This window comes from Thermobia domestica, chromosome 16, assembly GCF_964235325.1.
Source record: "Thermobia domestica chromosome 16, izTheDome1.hap1.1, whole genome shotgun sequence".
In the NCBI taxonomy this organism is placed as follows: domain Eukaryota; kingdom Metazoa; phylum Arthropoda; class Insecta; order Zygentoma; family Lepismatidae; genus Thermobia; species Thermobia domestica.
In genome coordinates, this window is record NC_137469.1 from 16,579,123 (window position 1) to 16,596,057 (window position 16,935).

At 34.6% G+C, this 16,935-nt stretch overlaps 1 protein-coding gene across 3 annotated transcripts in view; it reads right to left on the minus strand.

The window, feature by feature from the left end:
• LOC145672927 (very long chain fatty acid elongase AAEL008004-like) overlaps positions 1-16,935 on the minus strand; it is a 94,264-nt gene that overhangs the window by 17,357 nt on the left and 59,972 nt on the right. For all 3 annotated transcript variants that reach the window (XM_081742143.1, XM_081742144.1, XM_081742145.1), the window contains exons 2-4: positions 12,782-12,876; positions 8,899-9,089; positions 5,710-5,793 (exon numbers count right to left, since the gene is read on the minus strand). In XM_081742143.1, coding sequence (XP_081598269.1) covers positions 5,710-5,793; positions 8,899-9,089; positions 12,782-12,876 — 370 coding nt within the window. The remainder of the gene's footprint in view (positions 1-5,709; positions 5,794-8,898; positions 9,090-12,781; positions 12,877-16,935) is intronic.

The window sequence follows — 16,935 nt, forward strand, 5'->3', positions numbered from 1 at the left end:
ACCAAACAACATATTTTTTGTACATCTACTGTCTGTAATCTTATAAATAATACGTTTATAATTCATAATATAATTACAATCTTGATCTTACACCAAAAGAAATAAGCAAAAGACTAATCTACTGTGTTATCCACCTTAACACAAGCCTAAATATGGCTTCTATACATCTTTGACTTTTAATGAGAAATATATCATAAATTTAGTGAAATTAAAATTTAAATATTTAACAACTTGTATATTAAATACGTACTTTACAAAAAACTATGTACACAAAACTAAACAACTACTTTCAAGAAGTAAAAATACCTTAGAATACCATGATATAACTACATATATTACAGAGAAGAAATATCCAGGTAAAAGGAAAAAAAGAAAGAAAGTACGATAATATGATAATTAAGAACGAGAATAATTAAAAAGATAAAATTTGTTGAAATATTCGTCAGGAATTTCAAATCAAAAGAAGATACTAAAATCACCATGTTCTGTTGGTTGTTGATCCCTGGAGCAAGAGCTGGATATTGAAACAAAGTTTACTATTTACAGTTATCTACAAGGTCCTAAATATCATATTGTTTGTCTGATATTATCTTAAACTTCCAGAAATATAAAGAAAATACTTCTAAAAAGTAAAAAGAATGTTTTTTTTTTTTTAAGAATTATAAAATAAAATTGAAAGTTTGTACCTGTACAATTTATGATACAAATATTATATATCATATATATATTATAATTTTACTAATTACTTATTCCAAAATTGAATCTTGAATTCGGGATAACCTGTATATTTCCTGAAAGGGTTTGTCGAGTAAATTCCAAAACAGTTTTCAATTCTTTACCCGGAAGTGACCCCACCCCTTCAGGGTTGGAAATATATAGAACAACTTGACCTATATGTCCTATGTATCAAAAGTGATTTGCATGACTAGTAGATTAAGAATATAATATGCACTACCCAATTTTATCCTATATCAAGGTACTAAACACAAAAAACGATTATTTCACTACAAACATCCTGTATTAGTGAAACTCACTATCACGCTGTAGAGTGATCATGAGACAGTGTGAGTTACGTGGCCCTCACACCTTAAAAGTAAGGCCAAGTCCTGGAAGCACCATCTTGTCGTGATGTGAGTTACATGACTCGCACGTAGCCAAAAACTAATGAAAAGTTCCGGCAAACAACATCCAGCCGGAGCCTTCTTCCCTCTCCCCTCTCATTACTTAGGCCTTGCCGTGACTAGAGGGCTTAAACTCTGAAGGATGACAATCGGATTTATATAGGTACAAAGAAAGAACTGTTCGGATCGAGTAAATGAGCTCAAATTACCACCACGACTAGTTTTTCCCTAATTAGTAACTCAAAAATCTATTGAACGTTTTTGTACCTATCAAACAACTCGTCTAGATGAGCAGTTGACAAATATATAATGAACGCACTGATCTGACAATGTATATAGGTGAAATCGTCTCGTCGTAAAAATAGAAATTGAAATACGTAGACCGAATGTGTCACATCTAGCTATAACAATGAGTTACATTAGTTATGATACCAAATGACTTACTGTTGACTGGATATTATAGATACGCTTTTCTCAACTTTATACGTCCACTAATATAGGATATTTATAGTGAAATAATCACGTTTTTTTTTTTTTTGGTTTTATTCATTAATATAGGATATAATTGAGTAGTGCATATTATATTCTTAATCTACTAGTCATGCAGATCACTTTGATATATAGAACATACAGGTCAAATTGCTCTATATATTTCCAATCCTGAAGGGGATCACTTCCGGGCAAGGAATTGAAAATTATTTTGGAACTTACTCGACAAATCCTTTCAGGAAATATATAGGTTATTCCCAGATTCAAGGTTCAACTTTGGAGTCATACCTGGTAAGATAGCAATGAATAAACAAATAAATTACATTATTCTACAGCACGAGTAATTTATACATTTTATACACAAAGTTAAACAGATTTTAATAGAAGAAATGCTCGAAAGAGAGTAGTGCATATTGGTATAAAATAATAATAATAATAATAATAATAATAATAATAATAATAATAATAATAATAATAATAATAATAATAATAATAATAATAACAATAATAATAATTTTGTTGTTATTACTTACTTCTAATTCTGTTTGATAAATAAAAACTTTCTAATTATATAATTCAAATTATATGTGAAGTTTTAGAGTTAACATTGACTGGAAAATCTCCTAAATAAGATTTTTTTAAGTATCTCCATTTCGAGCATTACTCCACAATTGTTTTTCAGTGTATTTACAACAATGTATTCGTACATATATGTACAAGTACTTTGGTTTAAGAAGAAAAGTTGTAATTGGAAAATTAGTCTCACAACTATTTGAGACTATAAAGTGTAAACAGAAGACTAAGTAAAATAGTAAAACCAAATTATGATTTTGATACGTTATGAAGAAATGAGAGATAGACATGAATGATGTAAAGAGATTATTAATAAAATAACTAATAAAGTAGAAAGGAGATATGAAGAAAATTACCCACAAAATTATTGATGATGAAATAGACAGAAAGAAGTGCAAGTTGCTGTGAGTGGGTAATAGAAAATACCACATTTATGAAGATAAATAATTCACTAGAGCATATTACAAATGATAAAACGCTAAACATTCGGAACGGAGCACAGAAGAAGCCACTTAAATGAACAGGTACGAAGCAAGACACTACAGACAGGAAAGAAGAAACTATTTACCAAATGTATCGAAAGAAGTGACGACGCTTCAGGGAAGACAGGGTAGACAGCGTTTCCCCCTTTAGAATTTTATGTGCATTAAGTTTAGATCTTTTCCTAACTTAAAATTTCCTATAATATATTTTCCATTTTTTTTTCAAGTTGAAAGTGCCTATGCTTGAATATGGATCCTGCTTCCATGTAGACAGACAGATTGTCCAGCGGAAGCTTTAACAATATCCCTGTTATGTTGGATCCATATTCCTTTATCAACATATAGAAGCATAGGAGTACGAGCTGCGCAATTAAAGGACCAAACACTCGCTTTGTAGAACCTCTCAGAAGACGGCAGGCGCTCCGTCTATTATAGGGTTGACAGTCTAGTTCAGTTTAAGCTAGATTTATAAGTGCCAGAATCACCGCTACTTTCTTCGTTTGTTGTTTATTTTAAATCACTTTCCGAGCTCGGTGTAAAAATATTAAACAACATCCTCCCCCTCCCTGGATTAATATTTACATTACACTGTATTATAAAATCGAAAACGTAAAATGCTTCGAAAATTTCTGTGAAGATTAGAGTCCCATTTTAGCAGCAAGGCGATATAAGATATGGAGCTACAATTCGGGTGGAATTGGAATGATCACACTATAGAGGTAGTATTCTGTATACCCAATTTTTCACTGCACGCTTCGCCACTGATCGAAAGTAATATATATAAATCAACATTATTTGAGAAAAATTACAGAAGTAATCAGAACCTTCAAGTACACAGGTATTGATAATCATATATACGAAACGAAAAGATATATTGAAGTAGAATAATATGAATAACATAAGTAGTATGAAGTGCAAATGAACATGTAAGATAATGAAGTAGGAATTAGAAAATACGAAATTCGTGTAAAAGAATCAAACATAGAGAAAACAGAGAATAGAGAAAAATAACTACATGCTTAAGAAGGAATATGAAAGAGTAGAACAGTACTAGCCACAATAATGAAAAAAGAATAGAGATTTTCTATATTTCATATGAATAGTATTGTTCTCAAACTTAGTACAAGTCATGTCGTAAAATTAGAGTGAAAAAATACTGAGTTTAAGTGAAATTTAATTCACCTAAAACTCAATCGTTTTATCAATTCATGTTGAGTAAAATATAGAAATCTCCACTTTATGGCAGAAAGATTTTTTTCAGAATAAAGAAGTATTAGACAAAAGTTTACCACTTGAAAGAACATGTTTATGTCATGTAAAATACACGATGAATATAAATGATATCTTCGTGGAGATCCTTCTATTTAAGTAGATAAATACGAATAAAATAAAATGTATTTGAGATGCAATATTTTTAAGATGTAGGATCGTCTCAATCTAATGTTCTCCTTCTTATTTGAATGTATCGTGTTTTAGTTCACATCAAACGTGTTTTGTACGCATTTCAGTATAAGCTGTTTTAGTTTCAGCTAAAATAAAATCTTGGTTGACTTCTTCTAAATTTTGACAATTTGCGTGAGATAGTTCGCCAGAAGTCTGATCAAGTTTTATTGAAATATTAATAATATTATTTGTGATCTATTAAGAGTTGGAATTGTTATTATATTAAGAGATGGAAGATCTTTTAACGTAATAATATTTAATAGTTTTTGCATTCGAATAAAAAATGTTTTTATGGCCAGTTTTTTGTTTGACTACAGTTTAATGCTCTTTTTAACAGGATATAAGATATATGATATAAAAACTGTACAGATCAATCTGGAAATCAAATCATTTCCGTCCGTTTCAGAATTATTCGCTTCTGTACTTTGGAGCTCTATTGGTGTTTGAAAACTTTTTTGTTTTAACATCGTTTAGGGTACGATTATGTCCTTTAGGTTAAGGGACGAATGGTTAATAATGGAAGAAGTGATGGCATGAGAATGTGAAAGGAAATGGGAGAATCCCAAGAAAACCCACGGGCACGATGTTGTCCATCACAAAGTTACTTGATTGGGGATCAAATCAGGGACCCCACGCACCCGAGATAAGTGCCCTACAACTTAGCCACTGTGTATCCATCATTCTTGGTGTTTGAAAATCTTTTAAAACCTTTAAGTTTAACATCCCACGTGTTTTTGCCCTTTAAGCTAATGGAGATGAATGATGATTAAGGCAAGTGAATGATGCTGGAAGAAGTGGTGGAATGGTAATATGGGAAAAAGCGGGAGAACCCCGAGAAAATTCACGAAAACGATGTTGTCCATCACAAATTTACGTGACTGGGCTGGAGATCAAACCAGGGACCCACGCCCTAGAGATACATGCTCAACCACTGAGCCAGTATGCCTCAATTCTTACTGTTTGAGTATTACAGTTAATGTAAAGAAGATACTTTATCGTAAAGGTTGCTGAATATACTAATTTAAAAGAGTTATTTTGTTATATATATATGTAAATATAGACAAATAAATGAACTCAAATTTCGTAAATACTTTTTTTTTTTTCCTGAGAACAATTGTAGCCTAGTCATCCTGGGTTCGATTTCCGGTTGGTGCGACAATTTTTTGTTCTCTTCTTGTTTCAATGCGACTCTGAGGTTCACCCAACCTGTTTAAGATGAATACAAGGGAAGGTAAAGGAGCCCAAGTGAGGTGCTCTCTGTCATCTCCATGAGTACTGAAGTCAAGACAATGTGGATACTTTTACGTCTACACATAGCCCTTGGGCCTTCATGCCCTGTCAAGATCTTATTTCGATAATCCTCGATATTCTTCTACGAACGTGACAATCTATTTGGCTGAAATGCGTGTATAGAGACACCGCCTTCATTCAATTGTAAAATAAATTCGTTGGCCGTTATATCTGGACTGAAATATCTGGATCTTTACGAAGATTGAGAAATATTTATATGCAGAAATGAAGATGAGATGAGCAGCATGAGGAAGGATGATGACTCATGCAAGTTCATACTCTGTTTTTATAAAATGTTTTTGAGTACCAACCCTGTAGTCGTGTGATTCATGTTTTCTGCTTGGCGTCTTGCAAGTTCCCGCCAAATATTTTTGATATGGTCCTACGTTTAAACCCTGAAAGTAGAAAAAGCTGTTAATACGGGTACATATATATAATAATGATTACATAATTTTATTAAATTATTAATATTAAGTCTTTATTAACAGTATGTAAGATGAATCGTATCAATTAAGTTTCTAAACAAAAATTAATCATGATAATTCTGTTTTTATTATATGTATAGTGTTTTTATTTTCATACCTACTTTCGACTTTGTATAGGTTATTATCAAACACCTTTGAAAAAATGGAAGTACATATTGGAGAAACAAATACGTATATTAATGTCTTTACTATTTTCTTTCTTTTTTTTTTCTATTATTGCTTGATGGTGATTTCTATAAAATTGAACATATTAGTTTTTTTTTTTTTTTTTGGCATTTGAAGAAAATAGAAGACGTATTTTTTTAATGTATAAATTTAAGATTAATATCCCTTTCTAGCGCCAAGGCCACATAAAATAGAATCTGTGCTCGAAGGAGAATTCGTACCAAAACTCGGGTCAATGCCGTACCATGGAAAATCAGCGCCCGTGGCGACAGTATACAACGGCGCCCCCGTACATATGAGTGAGGTCGACAGACTAGCTTCGAAACGTCACCATGGTTGCCGCGAAGCGTAAGAGAATTTTCAAAAATAAACCCCGCTTTTGCGTGATTTGGAGCACTCTTTTTATTACTTTTTTTCTTTCCATTTTATGTATGTGCATATGCATTTTATTAACATGTGTAACATTATAGGATCACTTCCTAAAGCAGGAAAAGGATTCAAGTACATATTAGTAATATTCCTAGTAATATTTTCTTTCTTTTTTTCTTTCCTTCTTTTCTTTTTCCTCCCGAATTTTGCGCCTCCTTACTTCGGTGCCCGGAGCCGTCGCTCCGCTCATCCCTTCACCGCATGGCACAGCACTGACGGGTTCATATGAGAACCAAGGATTTCTATTGAGAATCGAAAACTAGAACCATGCTTACAAAAAACAATTTCGTTTATCTACTTGACCACAAAGACACACAAATATAATTTATAAATAATGAACATTTAATAATATTTAGAAATTACATTTGCAACTATATAATAGTTATAAACTAAATCTATAGTTTTTTTTAAAATTTTTTTTTAAGTAAAACACTTTCAAGTATGTGAAGATCATAATCAAAAAAGAAATAGAAGTTCCTTTCGTTGCCAATACTGTTCTAACTTATCGCTATTCTTTGACATATTTCCCATTTTTCATAGCTCCTGTTTCTCACTGTTTAGCTCTACAATACGAGGTATGATCAAAAAATACGGTGAATAATTTTATCAGAAATAAAGTAATAAGGTTACATGGAATTAGATTTATTTTCCTTTAAAGTACTGTCCTTGGCTAGCAATGCACTTATCCCAATGTTGAGTACATGACTGGAAGCATTTCTTGAAGGCTTCTTTTGGAAGGGCGTTCAGCTGTTCTTTCGTGGCTCTCTTAATGTCAGGAATGGTGTCAAAACGTTTTCCTTTAAGCACGGTTTTAATTTTTGGGAAAAGCCAGAAGTCGCATGGTCCTACATGTATATTTCAAGAGCACAGTGAATGTGGACAGACAGGAATATTTTTTCGGGCAAAAACTCGCGGATCAAAAACAAGGTGTGGCCCAGCGCGTTTTCTCATGGTAAAGAAGGAAGTCATTTGCCCATTTAATCGATAGTTAAAATGCCTTTTGGCGGACCCATACGAGATGTGTAGTTCTTCAGAATGCTCTCGAATAGACATTCGCCTGTTTGAACAAATCATTTGTGCCACTTTCTGAACGTTTACATCTGTTTTTGATGCCGAGGGAAGTCTCGATCGTTGCACGTTTTCAACCGACTCTTCGCCGCTTTTGAATAGGTCATACCACTTGTAAACAGTCTTTAATACCACCACTTCATCGCCATACTCTAATTTTGACATTTCGTGAGCTTCTTTGACACTTGTTTTGCAGTTTAAAACGAAACTTAATGTTGGCGCGTAACAAACACTCTTAACACGTCCTCACTCTTCATCCTCTGGAAGCCAACTAACATGTCACAACTTGTTCAAACTCGACACTGACTGTACCAAAGATTTAGACTACCGGGGTTACTAGTTGAAAAAGGATACAACATCGATAGATACACTGTGCAACTACATTCACTGTGTTTTTGATCACAGCTTGTATTACCTAGCATGTATATCGGCGTGTGTAACTTAAAAATGAAAGAAAACTTTAATCCAAGAGTGAAAAAAACTAAAGCTAAATTCCTGGTGCAATAGCCCTTAGAGGACCAGAGACTACCAGCTGATTCCTAGCACTCATTCCCTTCTTTATATATATATATATATATATATATATATATAATATATGGTCAACACATCGTCTTCCCTTGCCGTTAGACTCTAAACTGGAGTTGGCTATTCAATTAGCTCCCAAACGGTCCTCACGACACTGGATGTACACTCATGTCCAAAATAATTGTCGCATGTCTATAACTGTCTTCTTGTAAGAATATAATTTGATAATGATTTTGCAGGATACTTTTAATACTCATACTATGTGTATAATCGAGAAATGTATATTTGTGGTAAATTTCATAGGAAAAGAATTATAAATACGAAAATTAGGATGAGTTAAGCAAAATGTTGCTAAATGAACAAGAAAGTTTTACTTTCGTATTATTGTTTTTATTTACTGCTCTTTTGGCATGAAATTTGCCACATACATGTCTTTGCCGATTATACACATACTAACATTATACGAAATAACAGGCCAATTCGTTATCAAATTATATTCCTACAACAACATATTTATAGACATGCGACAATAATTTTGGACATGAGCGTACGACGGAATGCCAACGTCATCTGGTGAGGATGAATGGTCACTCATCTTTTCTCTGACCAGACCCGGCACTACTTAACTTCGCTTATCTCAAGAGAAACGGTATTCAAGTACAGCTAAGACGCTGACTATAAATCCAGGAGTTTCTAATCTTAATAATCATTTTGAAGTTTCAACGTCGCTCGTCTGTTACTTACCAACAGAAATACAGTCATTGATGTATCTACCTTTGCACCTAACCACATTTACAAATTTACTTCAATTGACTAAAGAATACTTACCTCATGAACTAGAAAAATACTGAAAACTACTTGGAAGATATTATATATCATAAGCGTGGTTTTCAGTTCAAACGGCTTCCTCCTCTTCATATACTGTGGCCCCAACCGAAGAACAAAATACAAATAGCTGGCGAGGATAGTCAGAAGGGTTAAGGGACTATCCATCAGAGGCCATGAGTTGACATAAGGATCTGCAAAAGATTAAGTCTTGTCTTGTATTTGACGAACGCCACTGGTAAAAAGTGTCTAAGCTTGAGTGAATTTCTACTTGTGTTTTTTTTTTTTTTTTTTTTTTGTATAGGAATTTGAGAATTCTAAAGCTAATAGAACTATTTATAAACATACGCGTTCATGAGGTCACGAGGAAAATGATCTCAAAGTCATTTTTCACTCTTTGAAGTACTATTTACGCTAATAGTAAAAATATTCTAGTAGTAGTATTGGATACATTTCTAATTGTACTTTTTATACTATTTTGAGGTTGCTGAAACCAAAGAAACTATTCATAAATACGAGGGAGGATCAGAAACTAATGTTACAAGGCCGATATTTCTGGAGTACTGTCTGTTATAGAGGAACGAGGAGTGTGCGGTAATTGTGCTACATGGAGTTGGCAATTGTGCAAAATTTCAGCCACCCATTATCCAAACGAGTCCACCAAAATTTCAGCATTTCAACTACCCACATCGGTGCTAGTTGTAGGTAAACACAAATGGCGACTCGTTTGTTAAGCTGGTCTCGCGAAGAAGTCCGCTCTGTTATTCGATTTCTGTGGGTGAAACATGTAACGACGGCTGAAATTCACCGGCAGCTAGTAGAGGTTTACGAAGAGACTGTAATGTCTCGTCAGGATGTCACAGAATGGTGTCGAAATTTTGTGGTTGGTAGAGAAATCTTCACCGACAAGGAGCGCAGTGCTGACCATCACGCTGTTGAAAGAGTTTCGCTAGAACATCATTGACCATCTTCCCTACAGCCCAGACCTCGCTCCAAGCCACTTTCACCTGTCCCCCCACTTGAAGGAGCACCTAGGAGACCGTTGTTTCGCTTTAGACAAGTAGGTGAAACACTTCGTGACAACGTGGCTGAACACGCAAGGAAGGAATCTTTTACCAGGATTTTTACCAGGAAGGAATCTTCAAACTCATCCACGATGTGACAAGTGCCTCAAGTGATGTGGAGATTATGTCGAAAAATAACCTAATGTATGTGCAATCTGTTGTCTGTATTGGTTGTATGAAATAATATACACATGTTTCACTACAGGCTTTGTAACCTTACTTTCTGATCAACTCTCACATATTCAGGACTTCCAAAGTACTATAAAAAACGCAATTAGAAATTTATCCAAGGATGGGCGCTTTTTATAGTAACTTGATTGTTGTTAGTTCTTCGTGTGATTCACTCATACGGTTTCAGTGTTCTCTGAAACCTTCTTCAGTGATGTCTAAAAATTGCTAAACTGGGCTCATTACTAAAGATCGTTCGATTTAGCATGTTCAGATGTCACTGAAGAAGGTGTCAGAGAACACTGAAACCGTATGAGTAAATCACAAAAAATCAAGTCACAATGCAAGACTTCTTATTTAAATGATTCATCCTATATCATTTACCTATAATTATCTATAGGCAAGGTTATAAAATAAGTGATCGAAGTGGACTGATACTAGCCGGTATGGCATAACACGCCCAAACGTCATACTTGCTGTAAAACTTTAAAAATAAACTCTACTATAATGAAATATATCTAAAACAGATTTTTGAGACGAGATAAGATTTCTCGAGTCTTGTGGACAACACTAGTTGGCCCAAATCTTAAATCTAGGCGATTACATGTTGATTGTACATTTGATAAAATGATTATACAAACACAATGAAGAGCATTTATCAACGTTTAAAAATATGTAAATCATTACGCAATATACACTAATAATATATATGGTTGATATTTTGTTATATTACACTCTTCGTGACGCGGAAGGATTCTGGTAATTTTTAGACAAAATTAAGAAGAAGAAAAATATCAGTGTATAAAAGTTTTGTACATAAACTTACAAAACGAGAAGAGGAAAAAAAGTCCGAGACGAGAAACAATTTACCGCGTTAGCACACTACTGTTTTCTGTAGGCACCGTTTATGTTTCCATGGCGCTATAGTAGATAATCAGTTGTTGAATGTTGCTTGCACATGCTAACAGGCATTGCTAGTCATTCTTTCTCATTTTATCATCTATTTGCTGAATTTTCTTTATTTAACCCTTTTAATTTTTTTTTTTTTTTGTTTTGTTTTTAAAGGTAAATTATAGACTTTCAGTCAAGCGACTACAGTATCATCCCTAACTATCCTAAGATCATGGTTCCTACCTCATCCTCTTCAGAATAGAACAGCTTTTCAAACAGTACCATTTATATTTCTCTATCATGTCTCCAATTTTGAGAGAAACCGGGATTTTTTCTGATTTTTTTTTTTTTTTTTTTTTTTCAAATTTTGAGTCCCTCTGGACCACTCCGTGTTAACGCACAGATCTCAAAATCAACTGAAAAATACTAAGGAGTATACTAAATATGTGTACAAAATTTCAAGCTTCTATTTTGAACAGTAAGAGCAGGAAAAATATTTATTAATGAGCCCTACAATACCCCAGATTACTCAACAAGACCCGGATGTAACATAAACATTTCTTGAGACATCCCTATTTATCTTAGGATCATCGTTCGTACATCATTCTCTTCAGAATAGAACAAACTTTCAAACAGTACCATTCACATGTCTCCATTATGTATCTGAGGTGGGAAAATCGCGAAAAAAGTGATTTCTTTTCAGAAATATCCCTTCTTTTTTACCTTCTTGCCCCTCTGAACTCTCATGTTTTAACGCAGATTTGAAAAGTGCTAAGTGGTGCACTGAATGTGTGTTCCAAATTTCAATCTTCTAGGTGCAAAAGTAAGACCGCCAAAAAATAATATTCCCACAATACCACAGATTCCTGTCTAAAACATGATCTCAGGTAAAAATTTCTTCAGACGCCCTATTCATTCCGGGATCATGGTTTCGTACATAATTTTTCTTCAGAATAGAACAGCATTTCAAACGGTACCATTCATATGTCTCCATCATATATCTGAGGCGGGAAAATCGCGAAGAAAGGGATTTTTTGTTAAAAATATAACTTTTTTTTTACCCCTTTGTTCCTCTGAACCCCCTTGTTTTAATACAGAGATCTGAAAATAATTGAAAAATACTAAGAGGTGCTCTAAATGAGTGTGCAAAATTTCAACCTTCTAGGTTCAAAAATAAACCCGCCCAAAAAATAATAAAAACAGGAATAACAAAAAATCTTTTTAAAATTATGACGCCATCACACCCTATGTCTTGACGCAGAAATACGTGAAACCATACTTAACGTGTTCTACAACGCCTCTATGTTTTTTTAAAAGTAAAAAAAAAAAAAAAAAAAAAAAAAAACTTTATTGGTACTTTTTAAATCCAATAATGAAGACATCACGTTAGTATCTAAAAATAAGAACTGAAACTAAATTAAAGGACTGTATAGAAAGTCATTTTCTATTAAATATGTTTATTACAGCACATATTTAAAAATCCGGAATTTGTCAGGTTCGGAGGCTATCGTCTATTTTTTTTAAATGTTAACCTGTAATATAAACCTATAAATGGCATTAAAACAAAACACGTTATGCTAGAGCTATATAGATAGTCAGCGATCGAATTGGGCCGGTTTGGTATACCAGCAGTATATTAAGCTACGGAAAGTTGTAAAAATAAAAGTTCTACTATATTATAAGCATATCCATGTGCATACCGGTAGTAATTTATTCCCAATTCGACCACTGGAGATATTTTAATGCAAGACAATGCTACTTACCACTTTTATCTTTGAGGTAATCATGGAAATTATCTATCATAACTCCTAAGGAACCTGACATAGTATTTCCCAAACTATTAGCCCGGTTGGAATCCCTGAAAACAAAAGAAAGAGAAAAATAAATAACATTTCAGAACTTTTATATATATATGTAGTCACAAACATACTGTATATAGAAGGTGTGATCAAAAAGTTGGTGAATGTAAGAGTGCAGTGCCATCTATCGATGTTGTATCTATTTCAACTAGTAAGCCTGGTAGCCTAAACTTTCGGTACAGTCAGTGTCGAGTTTGAACAAGTTGTGACACGTTAGTTGGCTTCCAGATGCAGAAGAGTGAGGTCATGTGAAAAGTGTCTGTCGCGCGCCAACATTAAGTTTTGTTCTAAGCTGCAGAAAAAGTGTCAAACAAGCTCACGAAATGTCAAAATTAGTGTATGGCGATGAAGCGGTGGCATTGGAGACTGTTTACAAGTGGTATGAGCGATTCAAAAGCAGCAAGGAGTCAGTTGAACACGAGCAAAGATCGAGACTCCTGCGACATCAAAAACAGAGGAAAACGTGCAAAAAATGGCACAAGTGATTCGTTCTAACAGGCGAATGACTATTCGAGAGCTTTTCCGAAGAACTAAACACCTCTTATGAGTCTGTAAAAGCATTTTTAACCGCCGCTTAAATGGCTAAATTGCTTCCTTCTTTACCACAAAAACGCGATGTGCCACACTTTGCTTTTGATCCGCGAGTTTTTGGTCGGTAAAAGCGTTCCTTCCTGTCCACATCCGCCTTACTCACCAGGTTTAGTACCATGAAACTTCTGGTTCTCCCCCAAAATGAAAACCGTGCTTAAAGGAAAACGTTTTGACACCTTTTCTGACATTTAGAGGGCCACGACAGAGCAGTTGAAGGCCATTCCAAAAGAAGCTTGCCAAAAAAATTTCCAGTCATGGATTCAACATTGGGATAATTGCATTGCTTGCTAAGGACAGTAGTTTGAAGGAGATTAAACCAAATTTCACGTAAGCTTGTTACTTTGTTCCTAATAAAATGATTCACCCTACTTTTTGATTACACCTCGCATGTAAACTCAGGAGAACAGGCTTATTTCGAGTACTAATATTTTAGATGCACCAGTAGCTAAATAGACAGTGGAACAAAAATAACGTCTGACCAAAAGAACACTTGTTATCACTCATATGTGCGTAATATCTCGGCGTTGTCTTAGACTTTAGTGTGTCTGAAGAAGATAACGATACATTGCCGAAACGGTAACATCAATTATATTGATAATAAGTGTCTGCTTTCATCTTATCTTATTTTTATTTAACTTATACATAGTAACAAAGCTAGAATGCACAGCATTCATGTAAAATTACCTACAAGTTTGAAAAGGAGTGTGAACCATTGGAAGAACAGAAGAAAGTAAATGTCAAGAAAATTGATTCCCAACCAGTGTGTCGCGCAGTTCCTTAAGGTGTGTCGCGAAATTTTTACAATTTAGAAAGTATATAAAGAATTTAATAATTAGCTAAAACCAATTTCGAGACAGATTGTACTATAGTCATTGCATTCAGGCGCAGCAACAATGCTTAGTACTACGTACATACAGTCACTGCTTTATAAAAAAAAATTACAATCTTACACTATTAAATTTATATTATTATTGTTATTATTATTATTATTATTAATGAAAAATGAAATAACTGTGTCACCATTACGTGCGTCTTCGATAAAGTGTGTCGTCAGTCAGAAAAGGTTGGGAATCGTTGATCCAGGAGACAGCATTAGGTTCCTTAAGTAAGTACTTGGGGGAAGACACTATACCAGAAGTGCTGAAGACAGTGAAAAAAAAAGAAGAGTAAGAGGGAGACCCTTTGGTCTAAATTCTTTTTTGCCGTTTTTGAATGTGTAAATAAAAATTGTAGATGCGTAGTCAGAAACAATATTAAGTATAGGTTGGAGGTATACGAAATGATAGCTCCAACTTATATTTAATATTGTTTCTGACTGTACATTAAATAATTATAAAACATACACACTGAGGATTTTAACAGTAATTCCCACAAAAATAAATCAATAACGATTTGAGAATTTGCAATGGCAACTCTGAATCCCCACATAGCACACAGACGTCCAAGGGACGTTCTAGACTGATCTGCAATGGGCAACGGGGCAGGGGCGCATCCAGGACCGACTTCTGGGGGGGCGGTGGGTTGTCATACTGCTACTTTCAAGGGCTCCAAACTTTGGAATGGGTTTTATTTATATATATAAAATAAGAAAGTTTCCTCTTCTGGGGGGGGGGCGATTGCCCCGATCGTCTCCCCCTGGATCCGCCCCTACAACGGGGCATTCCAGGATTGTCTGAATTTGCTCCCGGGACATCCATAGGACCTCCGCGGGATATCCAGATGTCCAATAATATCCCGGAAAACGGAATATTCAACGGCACCTCAAAGGGATGTCCACTGGTAAATCGTGGTATAATGTGGTCCTAGATATGTTCGGAATGGGATTTCCCAAGGATCTCCTGTCCCATCCGGGACGTCCTGTGGACATCCTATGTGGAAATCCTTTAGGATGTCCCATGCAGGACGTCCATGGGATGTCTAATCATTGTCCCGATAATTCCGGGATCTATATAGGATAATTGGGATCAAAATGGAACGTCCTATGGACGTCGTGTGCTATGTGGGTCCATTTTTTAAATTCAATTACGTTTACGAGGGATGGAAATATTGTTGTTTTAGGTAGTGTTTATAAGGATTTTAAACATACAAGGACAGTAACGCCGATTGTCACACTTGGAGTTCAAAACTGAAGATTACTGAATAAGTTTATTATATATTATTACAATTATTAATATTATTATACTTATTTCTACAATTACCACGTTTATAATGAATATGCAATATTTTTTTGTCATATACGATAATTTTGAAGACGAAAATCGATAATTTTGTTCTCCGAGATTGGCAACTCTGACCCCCCCCTCACATTTTGATTTTGTTTTCCAGGATAACATTTTCTGGAAGAAAGCCTGGCACCTCTCGTAAGAAAAAGGAATAACTTAAATTTAATATAGAAAATTCTACCTTCAGTTAAGATTAATCTAGCACCTGCTTCAGATAATAAGCCTGCAGCAAATCAATAGTAAAGAACTTTATATCTATCTATCTATCTATCTATCTATCTATCTCTCTCTCTCTCTCTCTCTCTCTCTCTCTCTCTCTCTCTCTATATATATATATATATATATATATATATATATATATATATATATATGGTCCTGTGGAGAAAAGTGCATAGTTTCAGAGCTAGGACTGTCCAAAATCGAGAAAAAGACAAATTTCAAGAGGCCCTATTTCGAATTCGAGAGACTGTGGATGGTGGTCCTTATCAGCGTAAGGAAGTCACGCACAATCCAAAAATGAAAATTTCATTAATGTTCAATGGGTGCACAGAGGGTGAAATTTCAAGACATGTAATCAACTGAATTTTGAGAGATGCTCTGACTATGATTGGTCCAAAGTAGGCAAATGATAAGCCCTGATAGCTGTGAACACGATATCATTTGGCGCAATGTCAGAAGTGTTAATGATCGTCAGCAGCACGATCTCTCATACTCGGGAAAAGGCATGCTGGGATGTTTTCTTTCACGTGAAATATACCGTGCCGAAATACATCGCAGCACACGTTATTTCGAATACAAAAATACACGGAATTGCTGGTTTTTAACACTTCAAACTTCCCTCCGAAGCATCGGATGTCCATTGTTGTCAAGGTTTACCTCCTGCCTCCTTTAGACCCTCCTTGAAATCAGGGTATATCTGAAAACTCTATTGAGAGCATATCTGAGAATTACACCCTGTAGGGAATACCCTATACACTTATTGAAAATTGATGAAACATGCACTTTTGGATTGTGTATGCGTGGCTTCCTTTACGTTGATAAGGACCACCATCCACAGTTTGTCGGTATAGTTCATTAACCCGTATAGTTACAAAGAAAAGTACGTATATCGGAATACTTCAAACAGAAATTGGTGAAAGAGAAAAGTATTTTGTGTGGTATAATAAAACGGTTAAAGTAACGTCCTTTTTCAATCAAAACATGTTTTTTCCCCCTTATTTCCATAGCCAATATTTTAAATTGTGT